Below are 21071 nucleotides of genomic sequence, written 5' to 3'. Positions count from 1 at the left end.
TCGGTTCCTTCTGTGCGTGAAGGGACTCCTTCACTACCCCGAGTCCCACAGCTGCTCTTCTCCTGAGCGTCTATACTTTCCTACGTGACTGGAAAGAAGAGAATCACACCTGATTTCCTAGAGGTGACCTGCTCTGGAAAACCCTTGTTTTTGTTTGTTTGTTTGTTTATTACTCTACTGGGATCCCCATCACACCTTCTCCCACATAGTAAACTGTATCATTCGTGGCCAGAAAATGATGATGGGGGTTTCATGCAGAGCTGATGCTGACATTTGACCGGGGGCAGCCGCCACTGGTGATCTGATGGTTTAGACTGGGCTTCCCTTGCGATGGAGCATTGGCCAGGAAGATAGGCCAGGGTATATCCTCCAGAACAGTCTGTTTCTGCAACACTGTGACGTGCAGACTCTGGCCAACTAGGAAGGAAGGGGGATTATGCTGCAGTCTTTCTTTCTTTTTAATTCAAAAAACTTCTTTTGTTTTCTTTTGTTTTTAATTTTATTGAAGTTTAGTTGATTGACAAAGGTGTGTTAGTTTCTGCTATACAGGAAAGTTATACATTCAGTTATACATATATTCAGTTATACATATACATATACTCAGTTATTCAGTTATACATGTATATATTCTTTTTCATATTCTTTTCCATGATGGTTTATCACAGGATATTGAATATAGTTCCCTGTGCTCTACAGTAGGACCTTGTGGTTTATCCATCATATACATAATAGTTTGCATCTGCTCATCCCAAATTCCCACTCCATCCCTCTCCCTCCCCACCTCCCCTTTGGCTACCACAAGTCGATCTCTATGTCTGTAGGTCAGTTTCTGTTTTGTAGATATGTTCATTTGTGTCATATTTTAGATTCCACATATAAGTGATGTCATATGATATTTGTCTTTCTGTTTCTGACTTACTTCACTTAGTATGATAATTTCTCGGACCATCCACGTTGCTGCAAATGGCATTGTTTCATTCTTTTTCAAGGCTGGGTAATATTCCATTGTGTGTGTGTGTGTGTGTGTGTGTACACATATATATACCACATCTTCTTCATCCATTCCTCTGTCAATGGACACAGGTTGTTTCCATGTCTTGGCTGTTGTAAATAGTGCTGCTATGAACGCAGGGGTGCACGTATCATTTTGAATTAGAGTTTTTATCCTTTATTTCTGATCGTTTGGGCATCTCCCGGTGAGAGGTTTGCATCTAAAAACCGTCTCCAGAGCCTGAAGCTCATTGTTTTGGTTAATTAGAGAGATGCTGAGGAAGGCACCTGCCTCTGGACCATCTGTGTTCCTGGCTCAGCTCCTGTCTCTACCAGGGCAGGAAGGTTCCTAACAGAGACTCTGCGTCGGGGCAGAATGTCATAAGAACAGAGATCTCCGAGGATCTACTCTTTAAAGAGACCGCTGGGTACTTCTCACGTGTCTGTCTTTGTATCAGCACAGGATCGCTTTCACCTTTCAGTCCCTGTATCCCCAAACATCAGTCCTTGCCGTGTTCTTCTAAATTTGGGCTATATTTATGGTTAACTCATTGCCATGTTTTTCCATTTTATTCTGTTTTCACTGGCAAGTATCCATTTCTGTCCATTGAAAGAAATAAGACTGTGTCACCCCCAATACTAGCTGGTTTGTCCTAAAACTGCAGAAGTCTGCCGGATTTTAAAATGTAAAGTTGTGCCTGTGTGCTTGTGCCTTTGCACGTTCCTAATGTGTGTGAATAGTAGCATACATATTCACTGCCAATGAATACAAAGAAATCATTAGCAGCTTTCCAAACAACTTTCAGCAAATAAACTTCTAGTTTTAATGAGATGCCGAAGTTAATAACTGTTCTTCCTAAGCTGAATCGTGTTTTATCATTAGGAGCTGTTATATAATTAGAGCTGGACACCCACAGGGTGAAACTAATTTTACTGGCTGGATTTGACTTCCTTTTGGTGGCAGGAAGCACTTTTTTGTCTGTTAACTCTTAGGGGTTATTGGGAGTTAAAGCATGTCATCATATTGTATACTTAGGGATACAAACCCAGAGCAACTCCTGTCTTTGACAACTTCGGGTGAATTCTTATTTCTTGGTGATACAATCCTCTGCCAGACAGTTGCCACATCATTAAAAAGTTCGGTTACACTCAAGGTCACCATCTCATCCACAGTAATCCTATAGCCCTCTCCCGAGAGGTAACCTCCGCCCTATGGAGAGCGGGCTCACCCCAGGACCCCACAAAACAGATATTCTATGTTAAAGAATTTTAAACTCTCAGAACCAGAAGTAACCCGGGAGATTATTTAGTTTAAAAATCTATTTTATACATGAAAAAACCTCTGAAGATTATATGATCTATATAAGACCATATAGCTGAGTCCATGATGCGGTCATTCAAGGTCTCTGAATCCGTCAGAGTTCTTTCCATGACACGCTGCTCTTGTTATTAATGTCAGTTCTGTTTTCCATCATAGTGGAAAAGAGGTTTTGCTGTTTTTGACCTTTGAAGGTTAGAAACTTTAGGAAAGAAGGTCAGGGATATTATAGAAACCGTTTATGTGGATTTACATAAGGTATTAAAGGCCTCATCCTCATAAACAAAATGAAAACATATAGTCTGGGGGGACTCAAACTCAGTAGGTATCTGTCCATCCACCCAGACCTCAGAAGTCTTGATTTATGGGTTAATTTCAGCTCTGAAGTAGTTTAAGAAAACTATCTTGTGCCAGGCACTGTGCTCTTGGGTGGGCGTGTCATTTTTTTTTAAGTGTGGGAGATATAACTACAACACAGTGAGGTTGATAAGGTTATACAGCTCAAGGCTGGGTGACATGGGAACACCAAGATGAGGTATTCAACCTTCTCCCTTGGAGAAGCGGGCATAGTTGAACCAAGTCCTTAAGGATGTGGTGAGTTTGCTAGACGTGGAGGGGAGGCTGCTTCAGGTGACCTAGAAGGAGGGGGACGGGATGAAGCAGGAGAGCCAGGTGGGGACCAACCATAGAGCATCTTATGACAAGGCATTTGGCCTTCTTGTGGACAGTACAGTGGGAAGTGTCTGAAGGATTTTAAAACAAGTATGCTCGATGATGTACTTTAGAAAGATAGCGCTGGAGGACTGGGGGGGATTGGTCTGAAGGAGAATTGATTCAGTCAGGGAGGTCACTAAAGAGGTGGTTGCAGTTACCCAGCCATGAAGTGCTGGAGTCTCTGGTTCCACGTTGGGCTTGGTCCTGTTTGGCATTTCATCAGATGATCTGGGAGATGCCAGTGATAGGGTGGTCAGATTTCTGGAGGAGGGACTGTGTAAATAAATTTGATGATAGCAAAAGAGAGAGAGAGGGGAGAGGGAGGGATGGAGAGAGAAGAGATTAGAGGGAGGGTGAGAGAGAGAGAAGGAAGAGAGAACATGAGCATGGAGGCGAGAGAGCACATGTACCTGGAACGATGGCTGGAAACTAACAAGATGAAATTTAAGAAAGTCCTGTATTTAGAAGGGGAAAAAAAAATCAATGTACAAGTTCAGGATTGGGGAAACCTGATTTAATAGCAGTTCATGGGAAACAGACCTAGAACTTTTAGTTGACAGTAAGTCCTTTATTTGACTGCCAAAATGTCTAGTCCAATCTTAGGGGACATTAATGAACATGAACTGTCAATAGCACAGGTAGCACTGGTCCACCTGTGCTCTGCAGTGCTCAGATCACATCTGGGGATCTCATTCTCCTTGGGCTATCAACCTATGAGAGCACGTTCAGAGAGTCCACCTTCCCATCTGCCTGCTTTCTTGACCTCTCCAAGTTTGTATAAGCTTCTGTCTGTCTTAGGAGAAACCTAAGAGTCATTTTGGGAGTCTCTTACACATTCTCTGGTGCTTAGATTCCCGAAGCAGTCTGTTCTTCTCTTTGTCAGACTGTCCTTTTCCCAGCACGGTTATAAAACTGTAGCTTGAATTGGTGCAGGGAGCCCTAGTGTTACCAGGCTGGCTTCTGGTTGATGATGATTCTGCCAAAAGGGGGAAAGGAGAGAAAGAGCTCAGGAACCAGATGAGGCGTCTCACAAATGCAGCTTCAGCTGCACCTCACGTCTCAGGAAGAGGGGCATCTCAGTGCCCAGCATCCTACAGCAAAGCGGACGCACCCAGACAGGGATGTTCAAGGATGGCGCCTTGAATCTGGTATTAAGCCAATCCGTAAGATGGGTAAGGACGATCTCAGTGATAGCATTGCTTTAGTAGAAGCCTTACAGGAAGGGTAGATACCGTGTCTCAGTCACTTTCCTATCTCCTTCCCAGCATCTAACACATACCAAGGGGCTCCGTCAGTCGTTTCTGAATGAATGGTCTGCTGTTTTCCATGTCTTCATAAAGTGTCAAGAGGCAGTAGCAGTGCCGCCTGAAACAGCCAATCTGCAGATGTCTTATCAGCCCACAACGTATAAGGGACTTGCAAGGAATGTAAGTCTTGGGTCCTTTCCTTCCTCAGGAAAGTTGTGCTGGGAAGAAGATGCCACTGAACTGCACAGCGGACTCAGGGCTGGTCATTTACATTCTGGCCCAAGCCTTTCACCTAACTGTGGACCAGTGACCCCAATCAGCAGAGTACGCTTGGAGTAGCCCTTGCTTCTACTACCAGGCTCTGTCCACTTTGTCTGGGCTTAGAATCCTTGTATGTGGTCTTGAGTCCACATAAATACTGCTCAGCTGTGAGTGGGGATCGTGATACGTGAGCCAAAAAGCCGCTGGCTGCTTTGGCGAGCCGCTGGCCTTGTCAGTGCAGCCTCCAGCCCCGAAAGGCTGATTCTAGGCTGGTCCCAAGGCAGTTGAATCCCTGCATGACTTTGCTTGGTTACTTCATTAGAAGCCAAGCAGGAGATGTGGAAACCAAATGGATCTGGGAACAGGAAACTTGACCCCCCTCAGAAGGCCACCCCGGCCCCTGCCGCAGACTCCACCCTTCCCTCCAGCCCTCCGTCCTCTCACCGTTTCTTGGCCGAGATCGCAGCATTTGGCGTTTAGCGCTGAGATTAGCCCCGAGGGAGCCTGGATGAAATTGGTTAGCTAACATGTTTATCTTGCTTCTGCCCCAAGAAGACTCTCTTTCTACCTTTTGATTACTCAAGAAAGCTTCACTCTATAACCTGGTGGTGAGATATTTTTAAAAATTGTTTTGAGGTAGGGTTGATTTACAGTGTTGTGTTAATTTCTGCTGTAGAGCAAAGGGATTCAGTTACACACACACACACGTTCTTTTTCATCCTCTTTTCCATGGTGGTTTATCCCAGGATATTGAATGCAGTTCCCTGTGCTCTGCAGTAGGGTCTTGTTGTTGATGCATCCTGTACATTATAGTTTGCCTCTGCTCACCCCACACTCCACTCCTTCCTCCCCACCCCCCCTTGGCAACCACAAGTCTGTTCTCCATGTCCCAACAGCGATTTTTTTTTTTTTTTTTTTTTTTTTTTTGCGGTACGCGGGCCTCTCACTGTTGTGGCCTCTCCCGTTGCGGAGCACAGGCTCCGGACGCGCAGGCTCAGCGGCCATGGCTCACGGGCCCAGCCGCTCCGCGGCATGTGGGATCTTCCCGGACCGGGGCACAAACCCACATCCCCTGCATCGGCAGGCGGACTCTCAACCACTGCGCCACCAGGGAAGCCCCAACAGTGATATATTTTTAAATTGAGGTATAATTTACATCAAACTGCATGTAGTATTTTAAGGACACAGGCTGTTGAATTGGGGAAATGTGTAAGCATTACCCCTGTCTAGAGAGAAAAAGTTTCGTTACCGCTGTGCCTCTCTCCACCTACATCGATTCTTGACTTTGTAAGGACCTCACTTAGCTCTCATACAGAGGCTGGTAGTGTCATATATTCAATCATTATGTTTGTATGACACTAATCCTTCCCACTGTTAACTTGTTAACCGAGCGTAATTATTAAAAAAGAGTTAAGCATAATGTTAAGAGACACAAAATAACAACATCCAGGCAAGATTTAAAAAACAGAGAAAAGAACCCGTGGCTTCATTGCCACTCTCCAGATGTGATCTCTTTTTTTTTTCACATTTTAAAACACTCACCTGCTATTATTATGTCTTCAAAACAATGCCCCCAGGCTCCAGAAATAAATTTTGTCCCTTGATAAAATGATGTATCTTTTCATCTGAGCCTGGGCCTCCCCTAGCTCCCTGGTGGAAAACTTGGTCCCAAACTTCCATCATGTTCCGTAGGTTTGGGAGCCTGTGGGTTAGGGAGATCAGTGCTGCACTTCAATTCACCATTTTGGGGAGCCAGGGCATACTTTTCATCAAAAGGAAGAGACTGACACAGACATGGAGAACAGACTGGTGGCTGCCGAGGGGGAGGGGGCTGGGGGAGGGATGGAGTGGGAGGTTGGGGTGAGCAGATGCAAACTAGTGCCTATAGGATGGATAAACAGCAAGGTCCTGCTGTAGAGCACTGGGGACTATATCCAGTATCCTGTGATAAACCATCATGGAAAAGAATTTTTAAAAGAATGTGTATATATATATATATGTATATGTATAACTGACTTTGCTGTACAGGAGAACTTAACACAACATTATAAATCGACTGTACTTCAAGGAATAGATAATAATTAAAATTTTAAAAGTAATGATTAAAATAAAAGAAGCGATCGGGGCTGCTATTTGATATAAAGTGGTTAGGAAAGTCTCTCTGATAAGATAGCAGTGCAGCAGAGACCTACGTAAAGAGAGGCAGCGAGCCATGTAGCTCTGGAGGTGGACGGTTCCAGGGAGATACAGCCCCTGCAAAGGCCTGAGTGGACACCATGTGTGGAGCGTTTGAGGCAACCCCCAGTCATCAGTGAGGCAGGAGCCTGGAGGGGGGTGGAGTGATGGGGTGACATTGGTGAGATGCGTCAGGTGAGGTGGGCAGATCAGTGGGGACCTATTGCCCATCGTGAGGGCTTTGGGTTTTGCTCTAGATGACGTGTGCAGCCATATAAGGGTTTCCAAGAAAAGAACGACCAATCTGCCTCCCATTTTAAGATGATTACTGTGGCTGCGGACCTGGTAGGGGGGCAAGCATGAGAACAGGTAGAATAATTAAGAGGTCATCTCAGTAATCTAGGTGAGAGAGGGCAGTGGCTTGAACTTGCGTGAACGCAGCAGAGGTCGTGAAAAGAGGTCATCTCTTGAAGGGAACCAGTAGGATTTGCTGATGGCTTGGATGTGACGTAAGAGAGAAACAGGAGTTAAAGGTGAGTCTCCGTTTTCTGGCCGGGGCAGCTCAGAGCAGGGCGTTGCCAATGGCTGAAATAGGGAAGACACCAGCACAAGCTGAGTTTGGAGGGAAATCGAGAGTTCATGTTTGGACCTGTAAACTTTAAGATGTCTGTTAGGTACCCAAATGGAAATGAACCCAAGAGCCTGAGTTCAAGGGAGGGAGCGGATGGGGAGAAACCACTGGCAGACGGTCCGCAGGGGAGTGAAAGCTGGTGAGATCGTCACGGCCTTGATTACTGAGGAGGAAAGGAGACAGAGCCGTGAGCCCCCTGAGCTTTAGAGGGGCAGGCGGGGAGGCAGAGTCGACAAGGACGGTGAGGAGTGAAGGAGGGGCAGGTGAAGGGGGCGACCGCCGGCTGCAGTGGGTGAGTCAGAGAAGGGCGGAGAAGCGGCCACGCTCTGTGACATGGAGCAGACCAAGTGCCCAGGACAGCCTCGTGGACAGTGAACGTTTCATTAAATTTAGGTCTCTCCCCACCTGCCCCACCTTCTTTCTGGATTTGATGGCAGAAAACCTCACCTTAGTAAGTGCCTTGGCCGACCTCAAGGGTCCTGAAAGCCTTACTTGGAGAAATGCTCTTCCAAGTCCCTCCTGCTTTGAATTGACTTAGGGCGAGCTCAGGCTGGACCCACTCTCCTTACATGTGGGAGGTGACTCACCAGGAACTCACAGACGTGCAGTGCTGTGTCGTCTTGGAGAGGAAAGGCAAGGAGGAGACCAGCGTTGTGAAGGGCTCACTGCGGTCTCCACGTGATGCCTTCACATTCGTTTACGTCTTGTCCCATACATTTGTATTTATCATATGTGAAGCATCAGACTTTGAGTATCCACCACGATGGTAGTGGTTATTTGGCTTTTTGGCTAGTCCCACATCTAAGTTGTGATGGATAAATGGATCCCAGCAGATCCCCCAGGTCTGGGTATGATTTCATTTTACAAATGCTGACCTCAACATATTCTTAAACAACCCCCTGATAAGTTTGTTTGCTTTTGTTTGTCTTTGTTATTATCTTTAGTTTTTTCTTCTAGTTTTATTGAGATATAGTTGACATACAGCACTGTGTAAGTTTCAGGTGTGCAGCATCATGATTTGACGTATACACATCATGAAACAATGACCAGAGTGAGTTGAGTGTACCTCATCATCTCATATAGATACAAAGTCAAAGAAATAGAAAAAGAGTATTTTTCCTTGTGATGAGAACTCTTAGGATTCACTCTTAACAACTTTCATATATAAAGTACAGCAGTGTTCATTATATTTACCACGTTGTACATTACATCCTGAGAACTTATTGGTCTCATAAGTGGCCTGATAATTTTTTAGGGCAATACTGACCAAGGTTTATGCTGATTAATGAAGGTTATATTCAGAAAGTTGTACAGCATATGTCACAGTTTGCAAAGCATTCTATCGTACAAAAAGCATTTGAGCCTTAAAATGACTCTGGGATGTAGGCGTATGAGTTACTAACTGATGATTTTCCAAAGCAGGCATCCATCGCTCTCTCTTCTTCCTCTGTGTCCTGAGCCACATCAGTTGCCTCCTTTCCGGGCCACAGAGGATATGCCAGACTATTCCTATGTTTAAATAAATGTTGAGAAATTAGACCCTTTATTGTTGGAAATAAGATGGCTTCCCATACATCTGACTTTTTTTATTTACCCCGGGCTAAATGGCTATAATACTGGAGACGGGGAGGGGTGGAGGGGTCATTGCTTTGGGTGTAGCAAGGCTGGGGAACGCCTAGTTCCACACCTAGTTGTGACAGATTTCAGGGGTCGCAGCAAAACGCAGCGTAGTGATGATCGACAGGTTCTTGCCTGTGAGCTCAAACCGAAACCCAAATTAAAATGATTTTAGAAAATTAAGAGAATTTTATTTTAATTATTATTCTATTCTGTTCTATTCTTTTGGAAATTACTTTGATCTGAAATGTGTTTCCAGCCTGGTCTTGAAGGACTCTTACAGGTAGGTTGGCAAGGTTTTGAGCTGGTAAACATTTTGACTAGCCTGTAGAATTTCCATGCTTTCGTTGTATATTGTGAGAGGGCACAGGTCGGTGGTTTGAGTATTCCTCCTGTGTCTTGCTCTACATAATGACCGCAAGGTTTTCCTTGCCTATGATTTTTTGGTAAGATATCTTCAGCCTGGCGTTATTACTTAGTCACATTCGGGCTTGCATTATATTCGATTGTGCGTTGAGGAGTGCATGTATAAATCCTATTTTATCCTGCCTAGCACGGTGTAAGTTTTTTAATGGCTGGCATGGTACTGATTCACCTTTGCTACTTCTCAGAGCCCAGCTCAGTGCTTTGTACATAGTTGGAACTCAGTAAACATTTATCAGATGGACTTGCATTAGTATTTGGTAACTGTTATGTTGGCTGCATTGTTCGATGACAAATATAAAAGGAAAATATAGAATAGCAATTAAAGATATGAACTTATTGATTTTATTTATTACCTTTATTTGATATGTACTGTTTTGCATGGACACTAATTTTTTTTTTTTTTTTTGCGGTACGCGGGCCTCTCACTGTTGTGGCCTCTCCCGTTGCGGAGCACAGGCTCCGGACGCGCAGGCTCAGCGGCCATGGCTCACGGGCCCAGCCGCTCCGCGGCACGTGGGATCTTCCCAGACCGGGGCATGAACCCGCATCCCCTGCATCGGCAGGTGGACTCTTAACCACTGCACCACCAGGGAAGCCCATGGACACTATTTTTATATTTCGCTATTTACCAGTGTACCTTAACACAATTATAGTTGATAAATTAATTGATATTTTTAATCCAGCTTCTTACAAGAGAATTGTCTGCTATTTGTGGGCAGAGTGTGACTCCTGATACTTTTAAATGACCCCAAAAACACTTTCTTTGGTGGCTTCGGATATATTTATTCGATCTCTTGATTTCAGTACTGAACCAAACGTCCTAGAAATTCCGTGAACTGAATAGAAACCCCATGGCAAAACGTGCTTAGACCTTTTCAAAAGCCAGAATTACTCTTTACTTAAGAAAAATCAGCCTTGAGAGTTTTAAATTATAATAATTAAGTCTGTGTATATGTCAACATTTTCATAGACATTACCTGAAGTTTTGTTTTTTCTACACAATAGTACCGGGAAACCCAAACATGAGTGGTTTCTCCAGAAAGATTCCGAAGGGGACACACCTTCACTTATCAACTGGCCTTCCAGGTACCTCCCGAGCTCTCGGCTTGCGTTTAGCGACTGCATCTCTGGTCCAGCTGGCTTATGTCCCGCACGTCACCGAAACTAACTCTCCTTTGCCCTCTTTTTGGTGGCAGGACTTTTAAAAGTCATGTGTTCCAAAGGGGCTGCTGGAAGTTACTTTCCAATCATTTGCTTTTCTCTTTCTCCTGCCCTAATCCCTACTAATGTCAATAGTATTTCCCTCAGCTTCTCTTTTGGAAACTCTTTTGGCTACACCTCTGGCTTTTTCTCCTTTCTCACACTCACGTGCTGCCAGGAAGGGGCAGTAGTGACGATGTAACCAGCATCTCTGGGCTGCTCCCCTGAACCAGGCTAACCAGCTAGTGTCCTATCTTGTCAGCAGCTGCCCCTGCCCCGCCCTGCCCATCCAGCCTCCTCCTTTCCCTTTCCGTGTTGCCTGTCCCTCAACCATTGGCACAGCTACATTTAGGGCATGTGGTTTTCAAAGCAGACAAGACCCCCTCTCGTTTCATTGTTAAGGCTGGGGGCAGGGAGAGGCAGCAGGAGTTAGAATGAATAAGTCATTGGGAGGACAAAACACCCATATATTGAGTTTCTGACAGTCACTTTGTTCTTGGCCAAGGGCAACGTTCAGATTGTCTCTGATGAGAAGGACACATATTCCGCAGGAGAACTTGAACCACATTTCAGCCGCCTTTTGATTAACAAAGATTATAAATATGAAAACATCCAGCACTGGCTAGTCTCTGGGAAGAGTAACAACCCAGAATGCTTTCTTTCCCCTCTGAATTGTTCACAGTGACTGCCTTTTAGGTGTCTTTGATTTTTTTTTAATGACATATAGATAGATACCTTGCATCTTATGCTGAAAAACATGTAGGTATTTATATCAAATTTAGCAGGGTGCCTTTGTCATTTAAGGAAATAGTCCCTTCCAGAAAATAAATATCGGAAGCAATTATTTTTGCTGAGTAATCTTGAGTAAATAAAGGTTTTACGTTCCCCAAGAAATCGCTTTTCCCACTTCAAAAGCATTTCTTTATTTTTTAAAGATTATCCCCAGGAAGGAATCCATGCCTAAGCAGTCTGAATGGTTTCTTCTTCCTCACGATGTGGTATTTTAAAAAAGTAAAAACAAGAACTAGTTTGCACTATTGGACATTTACTCTTTGCTAAGCACTAAACCGCGAACTTTGCAGACATCACATTATTTCCATTTAAAAGGTGAAGCAGCTGGGGCAGGTAGGTTACCTGAGACCATACAGCTGGAACTGGCTGAGTCAGGCTTTGAAAAGAGGTCTCCTGGGACCCACAGCCAGCGCTCTTGGCTACAGTCATAAGAAAAGGTTGGTGGCTTTTGAAATGGATTTCAGTTTTGCTCTCAGATATTTAAATAGCTCTAGAAACAACCAGAGCCCTCCCTTTTTAGATTAGCTTTTAACTGAGGGCCTAATGGCAATTCCAGAGGGGAGAAAATGTTCAGTGCATTAATTCTTTCAACAAATATCTTTTTTTTCTAACGTTCTTCTTAGCGCTCGAATTGCTAGACGTCATGGTGTCTTAACCGGTCACACGTTTTCTGAATGATTGAATGTAGTCTGCATGGCATGAAAAAGTTTGTGACTGTTGAGTGCTTGAAAAGAGGTAATCGTCTGATATATCTTGAGCTCAATAAAAAATAATAATAATCACAAATGCTCTGACATTTACAGGAGACAATGAAATTTTTTTTCAGTGGGAATCTACAATTTTTATTAATCATATTCATACACAAAAATAGAAGGGGCTCACAGAAATATCACTTTCAATACGTATCTCATAAATGCCTACAGTTTGTGCTTTAACTTACAAGAGGGAATAGGTGCTGGGCAAAGGGATTTAGCTAAGGTACCACAAAAAGCTTAGAACGAACGAGTGGAGAGCTAACTCCTGAAAGTAGGAATTAGTCTAATATGCACACCGGAGGTCTGCACACAACTATCTGCGATAAATGCAAAACTACCACAAATAAAATTCTCTTAGACCTCAGACCAACAAGCACCAAGCTTTTCTGAATGTAAATATAATTTTGAGCGGTAAGCAAGGTCGAGCAGGAGACAATGAAATTACATATGGTCTGCAGGCTTGTAAACGCTTGGAAGCTGTCCCTGCCCCTTACACTGGGCCTGTCCATGTGGAACACGTACCAACCCATAGCCCAGCCGCAGCGTGCCCTGGTGCATACCCGTGGTGCCTATTAATGAATCGCTCTGTGGCTTCTGAGTATTCATCTAGTCGGAAGGCATCCATTCTCTCCCAGGGTAGCATCTGACCCCTCTTAGCCTTACAGAAGGAAGGGTGAGTTTGGCATTTGGAAACAACTCAGACTCCCTCTGGCAAACAGCAGTGGGTGTCTGACACTGACTCCACCCGCCCCCACCCCCAAGATGCTTTTCCATTCTCTGGGCATCCCTGATCTGCACACACATGCTCTCTTCCCCTTAAGCAGTTACTGCACTTAAATCCTTTTTCTTTCTTAAAGAGTTAAAGTTAGAGAAAAACTGGTGAGAGAGGAGAGTGCTCGCAGCAGCCCTGAACTTGCCCCTGAGTCCTTAACTCAGAGGAGACACCAGCCAGTGCCAGGCCATTACCTGGCCTTTCGGTCAGAGAACTCAGCCTTCGATAGGGTCTCGGGCAAGGCAGCCAGCTCTGCACGACAGCCCATCCACGGCTACGTCCAGCCGGCAGATCCCAGTCACACCATCACGCTGGCAACCTCGGACACCCCAGAAAGCGCATCCGAGTACAGCTGGGTGGAGTCGGCCACCCAGACCGTCACAAAGCCTCCCCCCTCGAAGGTTCTAGAAGGTGAGAGAAGAGATACCCCGGTTCTCCATATTTGTGAGTCAAAAGCAGAGGACGATATGCTCTTCTCTGAAGCTCTGGAGAAAAGCAGGAAAACGCTTTTCGCTTTGGAGGATCGTGGGCCTGGGAGAAGCCAGGAAGACCCCCCTGGAACCGAGGACTCGGGTAAGCCCGCTGCTAGCACAGTCACCTCGGAACCTCAGAAGGAACCTGAAAGCCTGGCCCGCCCGCCTCCAGCTCAGCAGCCCACGGAGAGGATGGGCCGAAGCGAAATGGTTGTGTATGTTCAGAGCGAGTCTGTGTCCCAAGGTCACAGGAAGGAGGCAGAGCCCATGAGGAAGCGCAAGGTCCTCACCCGCTCGCTGTCTGACTACACGGGCCCGCCTCAGCTGCAGGCCGCGAAGGCCACGGCCCCGGCTTCCAAGCGCGACCCGGAGCCGCAGGCGTCCAAGGCTGAGTCGGAAGTGGGCCTGCTGGACACCAAGGTCTCCGTCGCCCAGCTCTGCAATGTGTTCCTGCAGTCAGCCCGGGCCAGCGAGAGACCCGAGCTGTAGGTGATGTCCACGCGTCCCCCCGATGTGTCACTTGCACGTCCTTGGCAGAGTTAATTCACTTCTCGACTTGTGTGGTGTCCTGCCTTGAGTCTTACCAGCTTAGCTCACAAGTGTGTGCAGGGCAGACCATCCAGGACATGGCTCCACGACTACCAGTCTGCTTTCGCCTACTAACGGGGAGCTCTAGAGTGTCGGGTCTCGCAATGTTCCATCTCCCGACGTGCATGGTAGAGGCATGCAGTGGGATTTGGCGGTGTTCGTGCCTTGACTCACCGAGTTGCATAAACCTGTGCTTTCTTCCCTCTCTCTGTCTCCCCGTCTCCCTTCTGTCTACCTTCTCCCCACGACTGTAAAAGCCATTCACGGGTCGAGGGGTCAAGCGAAGGTGCTGGCTTGCCTACCAGCGTGGAACGGGAGAGAGGGTCCCGGAAACCAAGACGCTATTTTTCTCCTGGTGAAAGTAGAAAGACTTCTGAGAGATTTAGAACTCAACCCATAACCTCAGCAGAACGAAAGGAATCAGATAGGTAGGCATGTGTCTGTCAAGTTCCCTGGTCTAGGAACTTAGAAGAAATCCTATGGGAATTTCTATCCCAGGGATGGTCCCGATACTGTTTCAATGGGATGTGATGACTCCGTAATTCTCCCATCTAAGCTATACGGGATATTTATTTGGCTCGTGTAAATGTATCTTTAAAGAATGTTGACCATGACGACACTATCACCACGTAGTTTTCAGTTGCGTTCAAATGGTAAGAAGTGAGAAACGTTATTCATTTAAGGGTATAAAATTTTTATGCCCTTGTTAAGTTAGAATCCAGATGGACCGTCCACCAGATGTTACGGTGAAAAGGGATTTTATATTCAGTTTATAAACGTCTACCTGCGTGTTATCTGTGAGTTTTTAATCTTATCGTATGCGGATGCAGAGAAATGAAAGGGTTCGTCCAAAGGGTGATGATCAGTCGTCTTTAATGAGTCGTACCTGGTCCTGGTTTGTCTGCACAAGGTGAAACACCTAGCCGGTCTGTGTGCACACGTAGCCCACGGTGTCCACAGCTGTCCACGTGTGTCCATAGCTGTCCACGCGTGTCCACAGCTGTCCACGCGTGTCCGCAGCTAGAATTGCTACCAGGGGGATATTCTTTAAGAGACTTTAACTGCAGTTTTATTTTCACTTTTAGTTTATCCTTGGATCTTCCACTCCCACCAGCTAATTGTTAGTTATTATTTTTTTGCTAATGTCTTTCCCAGGTCAACTTCAAATTCAGAAATGCCAGCTGCAGAGGGCAAGTATCTGTCTTTTTCTTCTTTGTCATCTCACCCAGATTAGATTTAGATCATAAGATTTTTGCTTCTGGAAAGAATGAGATGATGGAACATACTGCGTTCTTTCTGGCAGGTTTTCTTCCTGTGAATACAATAAAGCCTAGTTGAGATTTTCACACGCACTTTCCCTTAGTGCCAAGAGAGAGAACGGAGCCGTGAACCATACTAAAACAACTGATTGGAATCGAAGAAGCAGACTTTTCTTGTTGCTTTCTTGTTACTATTTAACAATAAAGAAGAGAAGTTCCTTCCATAAAATCTCTTCTTAGTTCCATAATATCTATACTTAAGTCAAATATTGTAGTAGAAAATTATGGCCCAGACAGGAGCTCCGTTTGGTTAATTGCAGTGGGAACTAGTACCTTTTCAGAAGCAGAAGGATAGCCTCCCCCGCCAAGGGGAAAGTATTGCCTGTTGTCATTTTTAGTATATCTAAGAATTCTCACATTCAGAGGATTTCCAGGTCAGCCCTGGGAAACGTTTCACGGGCTTTCCCTACGTTTTCTAATGACATCCAGTTTTCACCTGTGACCTTTTACAGATGAAGAGAAGGTCGATGAGCGAGCCAGGCTGAGCGTTGCTGCGAAGAGGCTGCTCTTCAGGGTAAGATGTGCTGAAGGGCTGTCGGAGAAGCCGTCACCTCTGTGGGCGGCCCCGCGGCCAGCCTGCTGCCTGCGCCGGCCCTGGGCCCACCTGCGCTTCTCTCCTCCGGTGTGGCTGGCGTGTGCACTGCTGACGCCGATGCTGCCTCTCGGGGTGCCCCTCCTCTAGGTCCTGCAGGGGAACAGAGTCGCGACATTCTGCAGCCCCGACTCCCTTTCCCCCAACTTATCAGGATCCACACTGTTTCCAATCTCAGGAAATGGAAAAGTCATTTGACGAGAAGAACGTTCCGAAGCGCCGCTCCAGGAATGCAGCCGTAGAGCAGAGGCTGCGGCGTCTGCAGGACCGATCCCACACGCAGCCTGTCACCACCGAGGAGGTGGTCATTGCAGCCACGTAAGTGCCCTTGGGGCCTTCGGGCCTTGGCTGTAAGGTCTTCTTTTTAAAGAAAGATTTAAAGACTTTTAAAATGAGGAGGTCGGAAGACGGTTCAGTTAGAAGCCACGGAGAAGTAGGTGTTGAGGGATTTTCCTTGCTCTGGTGTCTCTGAACTTTGTAAAGGGATGTGTTACCTATTGTATCTCCTAGAAGAACATGAAGAGGAATTTTGTTTAATTTCTTTTTGCCTGTGCATTTTTTTTTATCTCTTTGCAATGGAAAATTTAAATCAGAAGAGTAGATGGGGTAATATCATGAGCCTTCATGTCCTCGTCACTCAGTCCCTACAGCCAACGACCCCCGGCCCCCCTTGCTCTACCTGTATTCTCACCCACATCCCACTTCCTGCTGCAGTATTTTCAGGCAAACCCCAGGTATCATTTCAGCCATAAATATTTCAGTCTGTATCTCAAAAAGATAAGGGTTCTCTTGATTTGTTTTTAAATAATCACGAATTTTTAAAGATTAATTGGAAGTTTGATAACTTTCCAAACCGTGGGAGGTAGGTTTTGAGCATTGACCCAATGTGTTCAGAATGAATCTCCCAAAGTAATTCCTCCAGGGATTACTGCTTCCATTAAAGTGAAAACTTTTACCAGTTTTTTTAAAATTGTTTTCCCCCCAGACACACACGTATACACACCCTTCCTGAAAAAATGAAGTTCATCTCATCGAGGGCATCAACAGCCCAACTGTGAACCTGCTGTTCACTTAGCTGCCCTAACTTCCTTCACTTCTCTGTGTATTTGTGGACAAGTACATCTTGTATTCATTGGGAACTCTTAGCAAATCAGTTTTTTGTTTTTGTTTTTAATATTTGAGCGGCTATTGTAAAATAAGAAGCAACTACCCCTGGGAGCAAAACAGTAAATATAAGCAAAAATTATCCCCTTGTCAGACTTGCTGAATGTACTTTGATGTGCTTATAGGTTATACGAGGACCCTGACTCTTTAAAAATAGCTTAGAACAACATTGTAAAACACGGACACAACCTGCTGCTTTGCTGGTGTTGGTTAATACTAGCTTTCTTTAAAGTTTTTTTTTTTTTAAACCGGGAACTTATTCTAAATATTCTAAATTCTTTCCAAGCTCTGAAAACCTATTCTTATTCCACTGACTTTGGTCACCTCTGTCTCTTATTTCCCAAGTTTGTAATTGCTTTTCAAGTTCTTTCGTGATTTTCCCTAAGAAATGAGCAAAGGATTTTGTTCCAGTATTTTTTGATTTAATGTTTCTGAATTGAAAACTACACCTTCCTTAATGCTTCTTTTCTTCTCTCTCCTTATGAATGTTCCATCTTTGGCAATTGGTTTTAAAGCGAACCTACCCCTGCTTCGTGCTCTGTGGCCACCCGCCCTGTAATGACAAGACATCCTAGTCCCACTGTAGCTAAGAGCCCCGGGCAGCCTGCCAGGTACTGGACAGAAGTAGCTGCATGTCGCACTGCGAGCAGAGGTGCATCTTCAGGTCTTCCATGCCTGTCATTTGTCTGACAAACAAGGAGTTGTCCCAGGGAACGTGGGGCATTTTGCTTTGTCACCCTGGGGACTTCACGTCGGCCTGTATATGACAGCATTTCATCCACGGCCTTTCATTATGTCTTGGAACTCGGATCCCACTAACCCACTTATCCGTTTGTTTTGTTTGTTTTTCATAACGCTGGTCATCCCTAAAAAGTTTCATTCTTCATCTAAAACACTAGCACTTACTAAAGATTAACAGAAAAATAGGACGTTAACCTGAATGTTGAAAGTCTGATAATACCTAGTTTTTTTTAAAACACTTCTAGACATAAATACATGTTTAGAAACAATCCTACCTGTTTCTAATGGATAGGGAGACAATGCCGTTATATTTGGGGATTGGGACAGTAACAGTTTATAGTGTCTGAACTTAGATGTTTTACTGTTTTACTGTTACGTTTTCAATGGTGGTGTTTTAAAATGGTGTCCTTAAGGCATGTAAATATCCCCTCTGTTTTATTATCTTGGGCCAAATGCAAAGGCTAAAGCTAAAATTAAAAGAAGGAAAATGACAGTGCAGAAGTAGAGCTGGCCTCGTCCAGAAGCGGGGCTCTCTTTGGGGAAGCGGGTTGCCATCATTCCTAGTTCTTTGCTGGACCTCAGGAAAGATGCCAAGACTCAGGTCCCCTTACTCCCATCCTCACTGTGCCCTGGAAAACTGACACTGCTCTCGTCTGGGACAACTTGTAAGGCGCTGGTTAATCAGAGTCGAGGCAGAATATATTTTTCACTGGATTTAGAATTAGATTTTCCAGTGGCAGAAGGGACATTGTCTCAGACCTTCAGAGATGAACTGGCCCGGTAACTAGAAGCCTTCTCCTCTACCTGGAAGCAGGAGGGATTTATCAGCCCCGACATTTCCTTCACTTTGCAAGTTACCTGGAGTTTCAGATTTACCTACCTTTCAGGAAGCAGGTAGAAACCTATGAGAGAACATGCTAGACTAAAAAGAGGGAGAGAATCTTTACAATTAAGCTATTTGTGTTTAGCAGGTGAAACTCAAAACCCTGTGTTGTAGATAGCGCTGTTGATAGAATGACTGTGTTATTTCCTAATTATTTAAAATGTAAAGACCACCTGCTGAACCAGACCTTTAGATAATGTCTAAATATGCAGTAGGTGATGTCTGCGGACTCCCTTTAGCCGTATTTATCGTTGATACTAACAGTACAGCTCAGCTCTCCAAGATGAGGTATACCAAGGCGACTTTCATTCCTTAAATAGGCAATTCAATTTTTAGAAATAATTCAGAGCTGAAAGTCTGCTCTGTGTGATATTGACCACGTGAGGGTCTCCAGCCTACGCTGTCGTCTTGTTAATAGCTAACCAGCTGCCGGAAAAATAAGCCCTCTTTCCAATTGAAGTGACACCTTGAAGAAAGTTAACAGACACACTTGGCAGTGGGCTTCTGTTTGTCTCCCTGTGTGTGGTTGACTTTTGCCCCCTTTCAGACTGCAGGCATCTGCTCACCAGAAGGCGTTAGCCAGAGACCAGGCGAATGAGGGCAAAGATTCTGCTGAGCAAGGAGAACCTGACATCTCCACCCTGAGCTTAGCGGAGAAGTTGGCCTTGTTTAACAAACTGTCCCAGCCGGTCTCAAAAGCGATTTCAACGCGGAACAGATTAGATGTGAGACACAGGAGGATGAATGCTCGCTATCAAACCCAACCGGTCACGCTTGGAGAGGTGGAACAGGTGGGTGGCCTGTGATACAGCTCCAATTCGCACGTATGTCCTTAAAAGATGGGAACACGGTGTCCCTCTGAGGTTAGCGTATAGTTAGGGCGTCTACCTGTAAACTATGTTACCTGTCGTTACTTGGTAATAACTTCGTTCTTAAGGAGGATATAACCATGCCGAGGATGGATCTCTTCTCTTGTTCGCATCATGGCTGAAATCATCTGAGTTGGGTCCCTTTCGGGGAGAAAAATAGGGCGCGTGACCTGCTTTTCACCCAGATGATTTGATTAACGAGACGCATCTGTACAGCTACGTCTAGGATTGGTTTCTCACCCAGAGAAGCAGGAAAACTGCCCCAAGTGTAGTGTCTCCATCCGCGTCAATCCATACGGCAGTGTTTACATAGGCGGTGTTTTTATTTTTTAATGTTTATTTATTTATTAGGCTGCACCAGGTCTGAGTTGCGGCATGCAGGATCTTTAGTTGCAGATCTAGTTCCCTGACCAGGGATCAACCCCCACCCCGGGCCCCCTGCATTGGGAGTGCGGAGTTCCTAACCACTGGACCGCCAGGGAGTTCCCTAGGTGGTGTTTTTAAATCAGCCTTTTCCTTTTGAACTGTGTCCTCCCAGGTGCAAAGTGGCAAGCTCAGCCCTTTCTGCCCCACTGTTAACACATCTGTGTCCACCCCGGCATCTACCGTCACCCCCATGTACGCAGGGAATCTTCGGACAAAGCCACCGCTGGATGACAGCTCCGGTGCCGCTGAGCAGAAGTTTCCTTCTTCGCTAGAAAGTTCAGACTCTCCAGTTAGAAGCATCCTGAAATCCCAGGGCTGGCAGTCTTCGGTAGAGGCTGGTGGGAGCAAAGGAATGTCGAGAGAATTTGAAGAGACAGAAAGCAAGGGAGTCTTGACAGGTGGAGATGGTGGTGTTACGAAGTACGGGTCCTTGGAGGAAGCAGAGCCATCCTACCCCATGCTTAGCAGAGTCCGGGAAGGAAATGGCCACAAGGAGCCCATCTATGCTGTTCCGAGAAGGGGAAGCCTGGAGCTCGCCCATCCTCCCGCGGCTCAGTTTGGTGATGAACCGAAGGAATTTTCCACTGCACAAAGCACCGCACAGGGGAGCCCGGACTGGAAGGACAGGCAGCTCTTTGAAGAGAAGGTGGATGTGGAGAATGTCACGAAGAGGAAGTTTTCGCTGAAAGGTAACTTACCGCTTACTGCTCCTTTCCTTTCTGCTTGGCGGGTCGCGTGTGTTTGGGATTGCTTTTAACTGAATTATGAAGGCAGTTGACAACTAAGTGTTAAGTGTTGATTGAAAGTCCAGTGTGAATCGCACCCTCCTCTTGGACCCGGCTTGTTTGGTGGACTCATCAACGTTTCTGCCATAAAAATACCTGAAGCGCTTTCCCACATCTTGATAAGGGTTTTTGATGACTTTTGTCACGTTAACTGACACGACAGCCTTGTGAACCCCTAGCTCTTCTGGCCCCTTTTAGAAATTGGTGACCCCAAAGGTCCCGGGCTGGGTGAGCATATAGGGGATAGGGCTGGAACCCAGTCTCTGGGTTTCAGGTTCTCTTCCTAGATCCTTCTCGTGCAGACTGGCAAGCCGTGCTGCGTGGGACTGTAAT

General features: G+C 45.6%; 1 protein-coding gene across 14 annotated transcripts in view; it reads left to right on the top strand.

The window, feature by feature from the left end:
* SVIL (supervillin) overlaps positions 1-21071 on the top strand; it is a 235394-nt gene that overhangs the window by 155831 nt on the left and 58492 nt on the right. For 12 of the 14 annotated variants that reach the window (XM_067705079.1, XM_067705082.1, XM_067705083.1 and 9 more), the window contains 9 exons: positions 10385-10465; positions 12984-13856; positions 14217-14387; positions 15115-15149; positions 15731-15792; positions 16049-16188; positions 17550-17645; positions 19206-19449; positions 20066-20642. In XM_067705079.1, the coding sequence (XP_067561180.1) occupies positions 10385-10465; positions 12984-13856; positions 14217-14387; positions 15115-15149; positions 15731-15792; positions 16049-16188; positions 17550-17645; positions 19206-19449; positions 20066-20642 (2279 nt within the window). The remainder of the gene's footprint in view (positions 1-10384; positions 10466-12983; positions 13857-14216; positions 14388-15114; positions 15150-15730; positions 15793-16048; positions 16189-17549; positions 17646-19205; positions 19450-20065; positions 20643-21071) is intronic. The other 2 variants (XM_067705087.1, XM_067705089.1) reach the window with 2 other exon arrangements.

Source organism: Pseudorca crassidens, chromosome 1 (genome assembly GCF_039906515.1).
Source record: "Pseudorca crassidens isolate mPseCra1 chromosome 1, mPseCra1.hap1, whole genome shotgun sequence".
Taxonomy (NCBI): Eukaryota; Metazoa; Chordata; class Mammalia; order Artiodactyla; family Delphinidae; genus Pseudorca; species Pseudorca crassidens.
The sequence above is the reverse complement of the archived record's forward strand: the minus strand, read 5'-3'. Positions and strand labels throughout refer to the sequence as shown.